The 16621-nt window shown below is 46.0% G+C and overlaps 1 protein-coding gene across 3 annotated transcripts in view; it reads right to left on the bottom strand.

The window, feature by feature from the left end:
- Positions 1-16621, bottom strand: part of CCDC181 (coiled-coil domain containing 181) — a 376110-nt gene that overhangs the window by 141176 nt on the left and 218313 nt on the right. For all 3 annotated transcript variants that reach the window (XM_085622985.1, XM_085622987.1, XM_085622986.1), the window contains exon 3: positions 6777-7736. In XM_085622985.1, the coding sequence (XP_085479111.1) occupies positions 6777-7736 (960 nt within the window). The remainder of the gene's footprint in view (positions 1-6776; positions 7737-16621) is intronic.

The following is a 16621-nucleotide window of genomic DNA, read 5'->3' as shown; positions in this document are numbered from 1 at the left end:
TTGCAAGAGTTAGAGCTATTGGCGATGTAAATGACAATGTCTTTTATCCATGTGTTTAGAGTGAAGAGTCGGGCCCATACATTATGACTTTGCAGAGGATTATAAAAGCGAGCGGAACAGTTCTCAACTTTCCTGCGTGCATTTCATTGCCTACAGAACATGAAAGGCTGAGTCGGACCTAAGGGGCTCCAGCATTTCAACAGCATATCACAGGTACATTGGCCACCTGCGCATTAATGCTCTGAATTATCTACTATTAAAACACAAAAGGCTAGCAAAGCAAAACAAACTGTAACTTCACCTTACTGTTAACTCATGTAACTGATATTTGAAGACGGGTGTTACACGAAAGATACACTATTTACAGAGTAATCAAACGGGACCAGAATGCAGCATTACAGATATAGGTGCAGTTATATTATTGCACGTCTAAAGTTTGTGTGGCAGGCGCGTGCCTGAGCGGATATATCTGAGAACCAAGGGGCTTATTTACAAGCCCCTTGCGCCACTTTTGCGTCATTTTTCCCATGTTAAAAATGACGCAAAAATGGCGCAAGGGTCTTGTAAGTAAGCCCCCAAATGCGGATGCAGAGCAGGATAAATTGTTTAATTGAAAAGGGTGGGAGAGTGTAAAAGGTGGGAAAAGGAAGTGTGGCTTTCCTGAGTCTGAGGGGGCGAGAAGGTGGGCTCTGCCAATGACTCCAGGTGATGAATGTGTATCAATGGCAGGAAAGAGAGCCAAGGACAAGAAAAGAGAGGTGTGCGCTTCTGATGAAATCTGTGGGGCACAGTCTACACGAGCGTGGAGGCCCTTTGTGTATTGGCCTCAGAATGTCTTGCAAGACTTTCTGTCAGCACAGGATAAATAAAGATGTAAATAAAGAATGAGTAATGTGGAGGGAACGGCGATTGGAAGAGTGGAGTAAAGGTTAACAATGGAACAGGGTGAAACTGAGTAAGAGAGGAATGTGAATTGAGAAAAAGAAGTTGAATGAAGAGAAACTATGTAGAGTGGGTGGAGCAGGCAAAAGGGAGAGAGACATTGGAGTAAGGGAGGAATAGTGAAGAGAAAGGAGAAGGTCAACAGAGAGAAGTAGGATGTGAGGTGGACAGCATAGGGCAGGAAAGAGAGGAAACAATGGTGCAAAGGGGTAGAGGTGAAAGAAGTTGTAGAGAGGAGGACTGAACAGAAATAGAAGAGGTAAGGGATATTAATATATGCGATTAGGGGCATGCACTGGAAAGGAGGAGCGTGCAGAAAAAGAAAGGAGGTGTAAAAAGGGGGCCCTCAATGTAAAGATGGGTGGTGCCTGCTCAAGGAGGTTATTTATGTGAAGCAGGGGGGCCTCTTGGCTGTATAAAGTTGCTACTAGCTTCAGCATATTTAGTCTTTCCTGCAATATGCTGAATTTCAGTTTTACAGATTATTTTGCCGCACACTGACCTCTTAGTCAACACTGTGGTTGTCAACACCAGCAGAAATGCTTCGAGGCACGCTGTGAGCCTGCTGCTCACTGCAGGCTCCTCTCGGTCATGCACTCAGCTTGAGTTCTCCACAAAAATACATTCAAAATCATAAAGAGTTTCAAAATATAGAAACCTATCATCTCTTAGTGAAATACATCACACCAGGAAAGTAGATGCCATTTGACAGAGACCGATGCAAGAGTAGACACAGTAAGATATGGCGACAGAAGAAAGAGTGCACAGACACTGCGACTGACGCAACCGTATAGATACAAGTGTGCACACAGACACGTGACAGTTGCAAACCTACACTTAATACACGCAGCCACTCTAATTCAGCGCAAAGGAATGTAAAGAACAGTACACACATGGAGACAAGCACACAACTACAGACAGACGCAGTCACAGAGTAAGAAGGCCAAACTAATAAGGACAGACTGACAGTCACAGAGGAACATTTTTAATTACCCATCACACAGACAAGTAAAGGAAAACACATCTAGACATGCACATCTCAGTTGTAAGAACAGACACCAATTCTATCATTATATTTCATCTGAAATTCGAGCAACTGCAGTGTGCGACATCCCTCAACGGAAACCTGTAGGAATTAAAGGCAGCAGAAAACTCTCGACTCTCGAGGGCTGTGTGGGATGTGGCGCAAATGTAACACAGCTAAATTGTGCCCAAATTATGGACATGTTTCATGGAGGCCCCCCAATTGTAGTAACTTATTGAAAACAAGCCATATCGTGAAATCCTCTCACTTTGTAGTCAGATTTTCTTTCCTAGCGTCTGGTGGCAATACCAATTTACCAACTGTATTCCTGCAATGGTTTTGTAGCGCTCACCAATTAAGGAGCGGGCGGAAGTCCATTTATAAACAAAAATGCAGAGACATGCCATCTGAGAATGTGAAATATAACAATTTTAGTTTATTAGCACTACGGCATTCGGGAGGTGCGAAAGTGTACAGAGTCCGTGTATGTTGCCTTGCTAATGTTTGTAAATCGGTTTGTTCATCTGAATGTCAAAGGTCCCACCACAATAACCCTGCCCTTTCCAGAGGCTGCAGAAAGAACAGGCAAATTCAGAGCAATAAACTGTTCGCTCACAGCCTTATCACAGATGAAAGGAAAGATGGTAAACACCATGAGGAGAAGATTAAGGACACCGGGTGCCTCTCAAGACATCCAACTTGTCAGAGATGAACGTACTTTGCAGCATGTGCGGGGCAGGAAGCAAAACCCCAGTGCCTCTCAAGGCAGCCCCCACTGGCAGCAGCCGCAGCAACTGGGCTTTTTCCTCTCTTTTGCCAACAGTGTGGACCTCTGGCATTCTTTTCATTATTTGCTTAGGAATTGCTTTAATTTCCACTGTATTATTTGCTTTTATAGTTACATATTATCTGCACTAGATGAGTACGTTGACTTTTATAAAGCCTTAAAAATTATAAGTGTGAATTTTTGTGTGTCCATCCATGGTGAAAGGAGTTTCAGAACTCACCATCAAATAACTAATCCTGCAGTCTCATAGACCTCATCGTTAACCATAATGGGGTACAAGACCGCAGGTTTTTCATGGGTTACAGTCCACTTGGTTGCATGTCTCAAGTTGGTAAGTTGGCTCGGAGCCTGTGCTTGGCCAGAGGGTCTAGGGCAGACCTTTTTCACCTTTTGACTTGAAGATGGGGACCCGCACCTAAGCAATTTCTACGTTCAGATCCTCAAAATAATGCACACAGAAAAAAGTAAACATAACACACATTATGAAATATTTAATTTAATTCACAAATAACACAAACCGAAAATATGCAAAAATCTAAATTAAAATTTTAATGGAACAGTCGGGGATTTTCAAAATGTCTTAAATGCACGCTCATTTTGTCTGTGCATCTGGGTTCCTGAGCCGGCCCTGGTGTGCTCGCATCCGGCAGTAGGTGCAGGTCTTGGCATAGCCAGTGCCGGGCTTCTGTTTTATTTCTTGAATCCGGGTGTTAGTCGGCAAGGTCACGCTCCCAGATCTTTATTCCCGTGGCTTCCAGCGGCCATGTGTGCCCCCGGGATCGGGTGGTGGCACTGGCATCCCACGCGCACTACTAGGGTCACAAGCCTGGGCCCGACAAGACCCCCGGGTCCCCACCGCGTATGGCCACTGCTCTTCTCACCTGGTCCGCTGGGTGGGATGCAGCCGCGGTCCGGTCTTCTCAGACTTGCGGTGTGTGGCATAGGCCCTCTTACGTAAGTGCCGGTGTAAGGCCCCGCGGCCTCAGTGCACATGGCAGCGCGGGTCAGGGTGCCGCCTCAGCCCAATCTGGTTTCCTGTGTGCTCACCGCCAGCAGCTGAGGCAAATCTTGGGGGGGCTCGTGCTGTGTTGTAGATTTATTTTTCGAGTCCGATCGTTATGCTTCAAGGTCCCATTCCCTGCCTTTCTTTCCTTTGTCGCTATCGACGCCTCTCCAGTAGCGTCCACAGCAGGTCCCGGGGTCCCTCGTTCCGTAGTACAGGGAGTGTAACTTGTTTCGGAGAGGTTTTGCATCTGTTTCGTGGTGCGCTCGCCCTGCATGGCCTCCAGCTGTGTCACGATAGGTCCACCATGCGGGTCCAGGCATCCGCCGGTTTACCTCTTCCAGGATACCGCATTTCAGTACTTAGTTGGCTCCACAGCAGCCCCGTGGTATCTGGCTCACATGGTACTAGGGTGTGTGGATGGCGCCGCCAGCTAATCTAACAGAACGGATAACGGGGAGGAGATGTGGAGGCTCTCTAGAGTGCATCCACCATCTCGGCTGGTTAGCCACGCCCCCTAGTATTGTTTATCATCGTGTATAGTCTAGAGACTCAATCTCTAGCAGTTTCCATCTACATCTGGGTAGTCAGAGGAAAACACCAGTAGCTCGTCTGGGAAGGCAGGCACTGTATGTCTCAGTCTGAAATGCACAAAGATATCAAGAGAAGTAACAGTGCCACCTGCTCTGAGGTGATGTCAGTCAGGAAAGTCACATTTTTATATAAGTGCGTTAAACAGGTCAGCACCAGTCTACTTAAAAATTAGATATTCGATTGTTCTTCTGTCATTGGATGGATGGATTATTAAACATCAGTTGAATTGAGCTGGGGGAAAAAGGGGCATGTGTCCCGAAAGTGTACCCGGGGCACACCAGGCTCTATTAGTGGAAGCTATGATGCCAATACCTGACCTTTCATAGGACAGTCTAAGCCACTATGTGTAGTAGGCATGAAGAATCAATATAGCTCAAAGTGGGTCTTTGCAGTGTGAGAATAGTGTTCTAGATCTTGTACTAAAAGCCACCGTTCTCAAATGGCAGGGTCTAGATATTGCATCTCAGTTTTGGCTGTATCCTACCTCATACCAGACTGGATAGCATCTACTGCAAGGCCTATTTCTCCCATTGGCTAACACTGGATTACCCTATCGATGTGGACAGGAAGGACCCTCCTGCAAGGATGACTATGCATGGAGCTGTTCCCTGCCCCGCTTACACTTCAAAGGGCTTACATCCAGTACACACAAATGAACCCGAGACAAGCCTTTTGTCACCCCAGATTTCTTGGAGTCTTGACAAGGGAAGAGAAGAACTTTCCAAAACAAGATGTGGGGGTAGTATACAGAATCCCCACAATTCAAAGGCTGGCACCAGGTATAAATAGTGTACCTTCATAACACTCTTCAGTACACTCCTGGACATGTGAACATTACAGCACAAGGACTGTCTTGTTCCCCAGAGGACTGCCCTGCTGCTTAAGGTATGCCTTGTTCCTCAGAGGACTGCTCTGCTGCTTGAGGTCTGCCCTGCTCTCTGACAAGGAAGACTGGAGCTGCTCACTTCATTACAGGCTAATCTGAGTTACTCCAACTGTCAGTTGGTTGACCTCCTGTTCTGTGCTAAAGGGACACAAAAAGCCCCAGAGGCCTCTATGGAACTGCCCAGCTGACCTGCGTCAACTGGACCTGCAACTGGACCTCCCTGAGCCCTTCTAACATATCCTAGAGTAAGTTCTTGATCCCCAAGGGGTGCCTCCACAGGTCCAGGACCCTTGACTGGCATCAGAGTGCACTCCTCTTCAAGAAAAGGAGAAATCCTGAAGGTTAGGGTTCTCCGCATCTGCGAACGGGCCCATTCTTGCCGAGTTCCTGCCGCCCATGGCAACCGCCAACATGAAGCTCCAGTGAACCCAAATCTTTGTGGTACAGAGACCGTCAGCGACGACCGTCAGCGCGAGATTTGCACTACAGCAACGACAGCCCGTGGTGACTATCAATGTGAAGCTCCAACAACAACCGTCAGCAACGCCCACCGAATCTTTGCTTTTCAACGGTGACCAACTGCGATGCCAGGCATGCTCTTCGTGCTACAGTGATGTCCATCTGCTCCTCACGGCCTCCTCCACCACAAACTGTACTCATCGCACCAGACTTTGAGAAGGTAACTTTTTCAGCTGGACTAACTAGGTCCCTGTATCTGCCTCGCGCTCCATCGCGGTCGGCCTGCACTTGTAATTTTTCTAGCACAACCAGATGACCGCAAGCGACACTTTGTGATTTTAGGCGCTATATTTACCTGAAACTTTAAATCTGGTTCTACTGATTGGATTTTTGTTGTTTTAGTCACATTGTATTTATTAAAATGCACTTTTTCTAAATTGCTTTGGGATTTTTCTTGTGCTGTGTTTTTACTTAATTACAGTTTGTGTGCTGCATAAATGTGCTCTGAGCCAAGCTACCAGAGAATTAAGCACAGGTTAATTTACTGACTTTTGTGGTTCACCCTGACATGCATTGTGGTTGTTGGTTGAGCGGGGCTTCCACTTCCCTCAATCAATAACCCAATTTCTTACAACAAATAAATATAAAACATTGACAGTATTATAATTTTAAGTAGGGCAATCTGTATGCCTGCAATTCTGTATGTTTATATGCATGTATTTTTCTTTAGATTTTGATTTTTATCACCGGAGGCTGGCGAGACAGCTGTAGTGGTCTCTATGCCATTCCTAAATATATACACATATTACACAGATACATATGCACCTGGAATGATGATAGCCTATACAGTTGGACATTATAAAGCCAGACAAATGCATCTGTGGTAAACATATTTTTCCAGCACACATCATAAAAACACTTTTGAGGAACATTAACAAAGGTTGTCACAGTCTTGGTTTTCCATGTCTGTAATTTGACCACTTACTTGTACTCAGTGTTGCCAATGGTAGAGTACTCTTATCAAATGGTGACACATTTCTATATGACTATATATTAAAAATGAAATGTAATTAATGCTCACCTCTTTTCTCTGTTCATTTTTCAGTTTTTCAATCTTCTCTTTCTGTTCTTTTTGTTGAGGTGAAAGCGAAAACGTTGAATTTCGTTGTGGCATATCTGCAGACTGCACCCTTCTGGGAGATTTTCTTCTTCCTTTAATTGCATGGGTGGCAGAGGTTGGTCGACCTCTGGGATTAGGTGGTGGCTGCGGTAAATAAGAAACAACTTCTACCAGTGGTGTTAAAGTGCTTGAATGCAGCAGCATTAGATTCTCCTCTTTTTTGGGTGTGGGACTGCCAAGACCATTTCCATTCAAGGATTTTGGTGATATCATTGGTGCTTCATTTCCGCTAGTCACACCATCTATCTTAGGTAAAAAGCTTGGGCTCTCGATATCACGTAAACTCATGAGCTCAAACTTTCCGTCTTTCTCTACAAGAACCTTTCCATCTTTGTTGTCATCATTAGAGTCATTTTGAAGAAGAGATGAATTTTCCTCTTTTAGTTCATCATGTATATTAAGGTCTGACATCTGACTTAATGAATCATCTTCAGTGTAACTATATTCTCTATCGTTTTCAACAAATTCTAGTGGTGGAACTTCTAAATCGATCAGATTATCCTTGAACTTTAGTTTTCTTTCTCTTTTGTCATCTACTGGCTTCTCGTGCTCCAGCTGCCTGTTTGCCATTTCAATCTTTTCTGCAATGTAGCGTTTTGCTTCTTCATCTTGCTCACTGAAATCACCATCTGGTAGAGGCAGGTCATCTGGTTGTGTGTCTTGCAGAGCTGTTTCAGAGCTGAAATCTGATTCTGAGCTTTGAGGATTTAAGAATGTCTCCGATTCTGAGGTGACTTCATTTGAAACATTTTCCACTATCAATGAATTTGGATCATGTTGTTGGTTCACTTTCAATAGTTCATGGTTTTCATCCTCTTGCAATTCTTTGTCAATTTTTGCATCAATATCTTCATCTTGGCTCTAAAACAAAAAGCGATTCTCATTTTACACGATAAGTTGTGGGATGTTACTGGGAAAACTGAGAACAGCATGCACAAACTGATAAGTTATCTCACTGAATATGCATTTACATTACCTTCAGTATCAGCAATCATTTAGATAAAAATAATATGCACAACTTTGAGCACGATCACGCTGAAACAGGGGAAAGTATGTCAATGTAGGGGGATCCTAAGACTTACAGATATATTCCTAACTTTGCTAAATTATGAGACTACAATGCCACATGAGCTCAGAATCACACAGATCATGCACAGAAATAGTTTATGTTGGCCATAAGACACAGCAAATGTAGTTTTAATCTTCAAAACCTACTGCAAAGTTCGAGCTGCATAGTGAACATGACACCTCATGTTAATACTTAGATATTAACCGGCACATCTAGTAGAACCCACATGTATATAATAAACAAATACCACATTGTATTATCAGTCATTATGATTGCTGTTAAAAAGTCATCAAGACAGCTTACCTATTTAGGAATCTGAAAATGTAAACAGGTTTTTACAGAGGTAACCCACTCTCTCAGTTCATTAAATTGTAAACCTGACAACAGTTTTCAATTATTCTGTATTAAATGAATTAAAAAAATAGGTTTTAGGGGGATATTTATAAGTTCTGGGAGGGTAACATTGATTATTGGTCCCGCAACATGTCCCCATACAAGGACCATTGTCCATCTTGGCCTAGAAGCAAATCCTATAGTGAAGGAAGTCAGGTAAATATAGTTTATGGGTGGGAATAACTGAGCCTCTTATGATTCAGCTGCTGCCCCGTACGGCTCCTTTTTAAGACATTTAAGAAGTCCTTCCCTACAGGAGACCATTAAGTAGTGTTTACAGACTCTGGGGTACATTTACAATTGGGGTGTGGCTTAGGCAGCAATCATGGCGGACGTGCTCTAGGCGAGCTCAGCTCTACTCCAGCTTATCCTGTGAATATCCTGCCAGAAGCCGGCATCTGCACCTACAGAGACCCTCTCCGTGTACTCTGACTTCCCTGCTGCGCCCACGGGAGAGGGTGCCACTGCAAACGGCGTTGCAGTGGGCCCCTCTTTTGCTACGACTGGGAGTCGGATAACGGTGTGCTGCTCGCACTGAGATGCTGTTCACTGTCGTTGGGTGGGGAGAAGACGGTGGCTGCCCCCGGCAGTGAACTGCAGAGTGGCAGTAAACCAGGACATGACCTGCAACATCCTGAGGTACCAGAACACCCTCAGCCGTCCCCACAAGGCCACGGGGGGATGTAACACGGGTGCATGGTGGGAGCAACAAATTGAGTAATCTGACAAGCGGTGAGTGTGACCCTTCTCCCCAGTTACTGTAGACGAGGAACGGGGACCACTAGGGGACCTCTTGAGTGTGTGCACCACCTGCTGTGTTTGGGCCTAGGCTCAGGGACTGCTGCTGGTTAAAGCGGCCCCTACTGTTGCTGGCACCTGACTGGATGGGCATGGAATCAATGTGCAGTGAGGAGGCGGCGCATGATTGCAGAGGCCTAGTTACAGGCCTGGAGTTGTCTGAACGCTGCCAATAAAAACAACACTGCCATGCTGTGCTCCCTGACAGGCGACTGAAAATGCTCCCCACCTGAACTCATTGAAGACATCATGGTAGAACAAAATAGGCAGCCAAGCCTAGCTGCATTACTTGGTTGGGCAGGGACTATCCCATACCTGATTGTCAGTTGTGTGCATGTCTGAGTACTGCTGCCCTTACATACACAGTCTAATACAATCTGCCCAAAGTACCTGCCTGGTACATACTGTCAGGGCTGCTTATGCTGCCAAGCTCATGGACATTGATAGGCGCTGGTAAGCAGGCCCTCTTTATCTGGAGCACCTTGACATCTGTTGTGCTTATACTGAGGAGACACGCAGACTATCACTGGGATTGGTCGTCCTACTGCCTGCGCCACCTGGCTCTGTGTAGCACTGTCCTGGCTTCTCTACGCACCAGCTTATACTATGCTTCTGTGTGCTTGAGGCTGCTCATTCTGGCGTGTGCCTCCCTTTATTTGATGCTGGCAAGCGGGCCCGACCTGTAATGCAGAGTTGGATCCAGCAGATTTGTTGGCACTAGGAGTGATGGTGCACCAGTGCATGGGCACAAAGGGCGCATCCTCATAGCCCTCCATGGAACAGGATATGCTACAGAGCGGCACTGAATCCGCTGATGGCTCCACACACGAACCGTCTCTAAGTGACAAACTGGATGCAGTTCTCGCAGCAGTGGACAAGATTGGAACCACCTTGGAGACGACAAGGACATCCTTGGAAATTCGGATAGTTGCGGTAACAACGGATCTGATGCTGCTCCATGCTGACCACCGCAAACTAACGGTTAGGGTGCACACTACTGAGCAGACACTCGCAGAGGTTCAACCTAAAGCCTATGAACTTGACTCGTTGAAGTGGGTGGAGGTCCTGGAGCTCCGCATGGAGGACACAGAGGGTCGCTCTCGTCACAATAATATTCGTGTAGTAGGGACACCAGAGGGTGCGGAGGGATCAGATGCTGTAGTGTATGTGGAGCAATGGTTGGATCAGCTGCTGCCCCAGGATACTTTCTCGCAGTTCTTCTCGGTGAAATGCGCTCATGAGTCCCACTGCACCGGCTGCCACAGGGCTCCTACCCTAGACCATTGTTGTTCTGCTTATTACACCTTAAGGACAGGGATGCTGTCTTGCGGAAAGCACGGAAGCTGGAGGAGATCACGGTGGATAACATGAAGATAACGTTCTTCACAGGTTACACACTGCGAGTAGAGGCAAGGCGCAGCTCCTTCCTTGCAGTTAAATGCCAACTCCAAGACCTTGAATTAGATCTGCCCTCCTCTTCAGGAGGCTTGCGGGTAATGGAAGAGGGGAAGATGCCTTTCTTCACTTCCCCATTGGATGTATGGGACTGATTGGAAGCAGTGTGGCACTCCATGGTGGAGTGCACACAACAAACTGTTGCCTTGCCACGTAGCTGAGCAGTTCAGAGGCGCCGCAACTGACATCCCTAATCATGACACTCGTCTAAGATGGCAAAAGCACCTGACTTGGAGTAAGTCGTTCGTGAGAGGCGCCAGGCCTTAAAGAATGCTGCAGAGTTGAGTGAGATTGGCCGTGGTTCGGAACTGGATGGAAATTCAGACAAATCTATGAGCAACAATGGTTCCTCAAATACATGGCCCTCCAGGGCAGACTCATCAGTGCTTCCCACAGTCACGCCACAGACGTCAGTTGATATTATCTGATGCCTGAAGTACCTGGCCACTGTGTACTGATATCTCTGCTCCGTTTATGTCAGCTGTCATTTATTGCATTCATTGCTACAATGTGTAATCCGGTTGTTTTCTCTTTCTTTCACAACAAGGTTGGGGTATGGGACAGTTTTCACCTCATTTTCTCTTCAGCTGCTTGACTGAAGTGGTGGATACCTGGCCTAATCAAAGGATTCCCCACCATACACCTGCGTTGGTGATGGGATAATGCTGAGACGGGCTTAGACACGGTCTCCTACACATGCCTCCTTCTTTGTATGGGATGTTTCTTATCTGGCTGCCTAGCCTTTTACCCTTCAGTTATATGGCTGGTTGAGTCCTGCTGAGTCTGGTTCTAACATGGTTTGGGCATAAACACGTTGTCTCTCTGCACTTTGGTATTATTGTTTTTAAGTTGTTTTTCATTATTTTCATTATGGCCTGCGACTCTTACTGGCTCCGCAATATGCCATCAGATCTCCTTACATACCGGTTGAATGGATCCATACTCGCCAGCCCCCATGCAAGGCTCACATGGTGGGCACCATACCCTATCACTCATGGGCCGCTTTAATATACTTACATGGAATGTGAGGGGCATGCATGCACCTTCATGCTGCTACTCGGTGTACTCATATTACATTATTGCAGGAGGCCCATATCATACACGCGGAGAGCACCAAGCTGCAGCGATGCTGATGTGGACAGGTGTTTGCTACCAATGATTCCACTTCTGCCCTGAGGGTACTTATATGGGTCAAGGCAGGGACTCCATTTGTTGCTGAAGACACGATCCTGGATCCAGAGGGACATTACATAATAATATCAGGTTGGTTAGACGACCGCTCCGTATTTCTGGGTGCAATATATGCCCCGAACTCTGAACAGGCTGCCTTCTTTCATGTGCTCTCCCATACCATATCGTGCTAGAGTGCTACTCTGTTGCTTAAGGGGGGGGGGACTTTAACAGTGTACTGGACACTACCCTTGACTGCTCCTTCCTCCTGTTGCCCTGCATGACTGCGTCCTCCAAAGCACAAATGCTCACAAACTGGCTCCTGTAATGGCGACGGGTCGACCTGTGGCGGTTCCGGAATCTGAATACAAAGGTGTATTCCTTTTACTCAGGACCTCACACCAAACATGTCCAAATTGATAGGCTGATTGGGGCACCGTCGTTACTTCCCTCCATCGAATGGATAGAATACATGGTCCGCACCCACCCTGATCATAACCACCAAATCTTGCAACTATAGTGGGCGGCTGAGCTGCCATCCATCCCTACTTGGCGACTCCAGCCTGCATTGCTGTAGGATCCTCAATTCCAAGTTTCTGTTGGAACAGCTATTGAGGACTACTTTGACCACAATTCTGGTACTGCCTCCTGTAGATTACTTGAATGGGATGTCTTCATGGTAAAGCTATGGGGACACTGTTTGGGCGTCCAAGGAAACATGAGGCACACACTGATTACAGACATTAGAAAGTTAGCACACACCCTCTTAGATCTGGAGACCGGGGTTGCTAGTGATACTGTTGCCGCAGAAGAGCTGGCGGAACACATGACACTATTTGAAAGGCTGTGCTAACTTAATTATGCCACACACTCGGCCTGCACGCATTTCACGGCTGACAGAGCTGGACTGCTCTTAGCCTGGCTTATCCGGCAGGACCAGCCTCAGTGGCCCATAATGGCGCTTGGCTCCGATATGGGCTCCGTCCTTTATACACAGCGTGCTATTCATGAAGAACTCGAGCAACATTAAACACAGAAACCTGTCCACTGCAGACGTGGGACCAGAGAACTTTTGCCTCCTTTTTTGCCAGCCTGACACTACCCCACATTACCGCTGACCAGAGAGCAGAATTAGACGTCCCACTCACACTGGAGGAAATAAAGACGGCAATCGCTGCTTTGGCCACTGGCAAATTCCCCGGCCCTGATAGTTTGCCAGCAGAACTGTACAAGGCTTATGCATCCCAACTGGCTCCACATTTGTCAACAACGTACAAAAAAGCCATTTCACTTGGCAGTCTTTTTGCCTCCCAGAGAGAGGAGACAGTTATCTCCTTACCTAGACCCAATAAAAACACATTTCTCGTCGGCGCCTATAGACCAATTGCAATGCTCAATACTGACTACAAGGAGCTGGCGAAAAAACTTGCTGATTGTCTGGCACCCCTGGTCCCATCTTTGATTGGACCAAAACGGGTTTGTCCCCGCTCACAAAACTTTCCTGAATTTGTGTCGCTTCTTTACAATCATGACTTTTGCCCGATAAGCGTGCCCTTGTGCAGGATCCCTGGTCTTCGACCTTGAGAAGGCCTTTGACTCTTTAGAGGGGAATATCGCTTCACTGTATTGGCCCGTTATGGTATTGGTCACCGCTTTATACACCTAGTGAAACTGCTTTATACTAACCCCCTGATTAGGGTTTAGACAGGGCCTCTAATATCAGATGTCGTACTTATCTACAGGGGAACAAGACAGGGCTGCCTGCTGTCACCATTACTGTTTTTATTGGCAATTGAACCCTTGGCGTTGGCAATGCACCATTGGGGGATGCAGTGGGGCGTCCCTCTGGGAGATGGGATACGCGCAATATCATTATACACCAATGATAGGTTGTTATACATTTGGGACACCCACAACATACATGAAACAATTGCTTCCACCCTGGTCCAGTTTGCAACCATTTCCGGATTGCGAGTCAATTGGGAGAAATCTTGTCTTTTTCCATTTAACTCTGATGTACCCGATCCATGCTTTTTTCTCAGTGGGACACATCTGGACTGGCAACAACATACATTCACATACTTGGGGTGGAGAGTTTACCACTCTCTGGCTGATTTGTTTAACGGCAATGTTGTTTGAGCAGTCACATCATTACGCACCCAGATGACCCTCTGGTGCATACTGCCACTGGCTTTTACAGGCAGTGTTACTGAAGATGGTGGTTTTGCCCCACATTCTGTATTTCTTCATGAATCAACCAATACAAATCTCTGGCACGTTCTTTTGTGTGTTGGAACAACAGATCGGTGAATTCATCTGGAACAAGTTGAGATGTAGGGGGGCCTTGATAAAACTTAATCTACCCATGGACAGGGGGGAACTGGCTTCCCCGCATTTTGAACAATATTACCTTGTCACCCAAGTCCAATGGGTAGCGAAGTGGTTAGCGGGTTTATGTCTGTCGGACACTGCCTCAATCTCCCCTGGCTGTGGCCTGCCCACTTTCTTGCATCTATTTCACCCTTGCATGCCGAATGCGAGTGCCCGACTACCTAATGCTGGGGGTTGCATTCTGTTGCTTCTGCAGGTGCCTCCATATCACTGAACGTACGATCCCCTAAGTCCCAGGGTTGGCTCTACTAGGTATGCCTAGCCGGGGGGTCCCACATCGACAGCTGAATTGACGGTATGACATACAGCAGGCATACAGACGTTGGGGACCTATACAGGGATGGTGTATTGGCAGCATTGGAGATGCTGGTGGAGGAAGATGACCTACCACTGGGACAATTCTTACTGCACAGCGCATTGCTTGCTATGCTTGGGCGCAACTGGGGTGACATGACCACCGAACTGCCCATGCATCTCACAATTCTATACCTACACATGATGAGCAGGTGTAGACTCTTCAAATAATGGTTTGCCGACACCCACCGTTCCCGCACTGCTGCCCAGCTCCTTTTATTGTGCTCCTGATGGAAGGAGGATTTAGATCGACCGCGCAATGAGAAGAAATAGGCTGCCATATTTGAGAGCCTGTGACATGTGCCATGCAATGCCCAATTCAAACTAATTCAGCTTTACATTTTTCATAGGGCTTACCTTACACCTGCCAACATCAACAGGTTTTATCACAGGGAGGATGCTGCTTACCCACTGTGTTCTTATAGATGCTGACCTAATGCACATGCTTTGGTCTTGCCCCCGCTTACATATATATTTGGCCACCATCACTGCAAAATTGTCTGTTTGCACTGAACGCCGTAACCTGCATAAATGGGAGTAATGTCTCATGGGACTGTTTCATAGGCAGAAGACTCATAGGGTTACCTCCCTCTTTCTAGATCTGGTCTCCATAGTGGCTAAACGTCTTATTACCCATAGATGGAAAGCCTTGGAGCCCCTACAGGTTGAGGCTTGGGAGCATTACATCCTTAACTGGGCGCAAGCCAAAAGCATACCATTACATAGGGAAGACACACCGGGGCTACACAAGTACCCCATTGCTACTTATTGGGACACCATTTTAATTGATTTGCAATCTAATCATTCTTCCTTGCTGAGCAGTCCCCCCAGCGCATAAACGGAGACAGTAGTTGAGCAGGTAGCGGCTGTAGAAAGATATCACTTATTGCGTTTCTACTGGGACACCTTACACGCATGACTCGCCCCCACCCCACAGTTCTTGCAGGATACATGATAGTGGCTGAATGACGTAATTTCTGCAGGGGATGGCACCTGGGGAGGATGGTGGCGATGTGTTAAGTTGTAGAAACTGTTCTGTTGTTTTGCTGGGATTCCTGTTCCAAGTTTATTCAAATTCATGGCTGTCTTATTATTATCAGACATGAATCCAATGGGCTCCACCGTTCCTGTTTGATGCTGCAGGAGTTGTCATCCCAATGTCTCTGTATTTAACTGCGTACATGTGGATGTGGATTGCTAACCTATCTTTTCCCGGAACTCAGCTCTGAGTTTCCAATCCCCACGGATTCCCTAATGCCCCTTATCACTACGACTCATCCAAATAGTTGGTGCTACGAAATTATTGAATTGTGATGGTATTGTGTGACATGCCTAGTTTTTTTGGCCTGCTACTATATGAAAATGTAAAAGAAAAATTACAATAAACAGACTCAAACAAAATTGGGTAGATTTACCGTGTGGTGGATGCAGAACATCCTCCATAAAGCTGCTGATATCCTGTTCACTATATTGAAAGAATGCTGATATGTAGGCACTCTAAATTGGATCACTGGAGCATTTCTTGTTTTCACCAAACTTAACTTTAGGGCATACTTTTTTTGTTTCACAGTCACTTAAAACATTTCACTATGCATTCATCTGTATTCAACACACACACCATCTTTGAAACCTTTAAATCAATTTTTAAAGTATTTGTACATTAATATTTATTGTTTGTTTTATTTTTACATTGTTTAATATTTATTTTTATGGTTTAGGTTATTTATTTGAACCGTTTTATGTTGTGCACACCATAATTTATGACAGCACTTTACATAGAACAATCAAGATGTACATTCTACAGTGAAAATAACAAAATACATTAATAATATGGCAAAAAAAGGTAAGCATCAGTTAGAGAAGGGTTAAAACAGCAGTACTGGGAAGACGGGCAGCTTAGGATGAGAAAGAATATAGGGCATATTTCCTCAGTTGACAAAAATAGTTTGAAGAGGGAGGTTTTCAGATGATTTCAGAAGGACATCAGGGTGGCTTTTACCCTTGGGTCTGTATATAGTTCCACAGACGCAAAGCAGACCTAAGAAGGATTAATACTAAGCATTCGTAGTTTGAAAGAGGGTGCCATGAGTAGCAGCATGGTAGCGGGCCATAAAGG

The sequence above is a fragment of the Triturus cristatus genome, chromosome 8 (genome assembly GCF_964204655.1).
Source record: "Triturus cristatus chromosome 8, aTriCri1.1, whole genome shotgun sequence".
Lineage (NCBI taxonomy): Eukaryota > Metazoa > Chordata > Amphibia > Caudata > Salamandridae > Triturus > Triturus cristatus.
The sequence above is the reverse complement of the archived record's forward strand: the minus strand, read 5'-3'. Positions and strand labels throughout refer to the sequence as shown.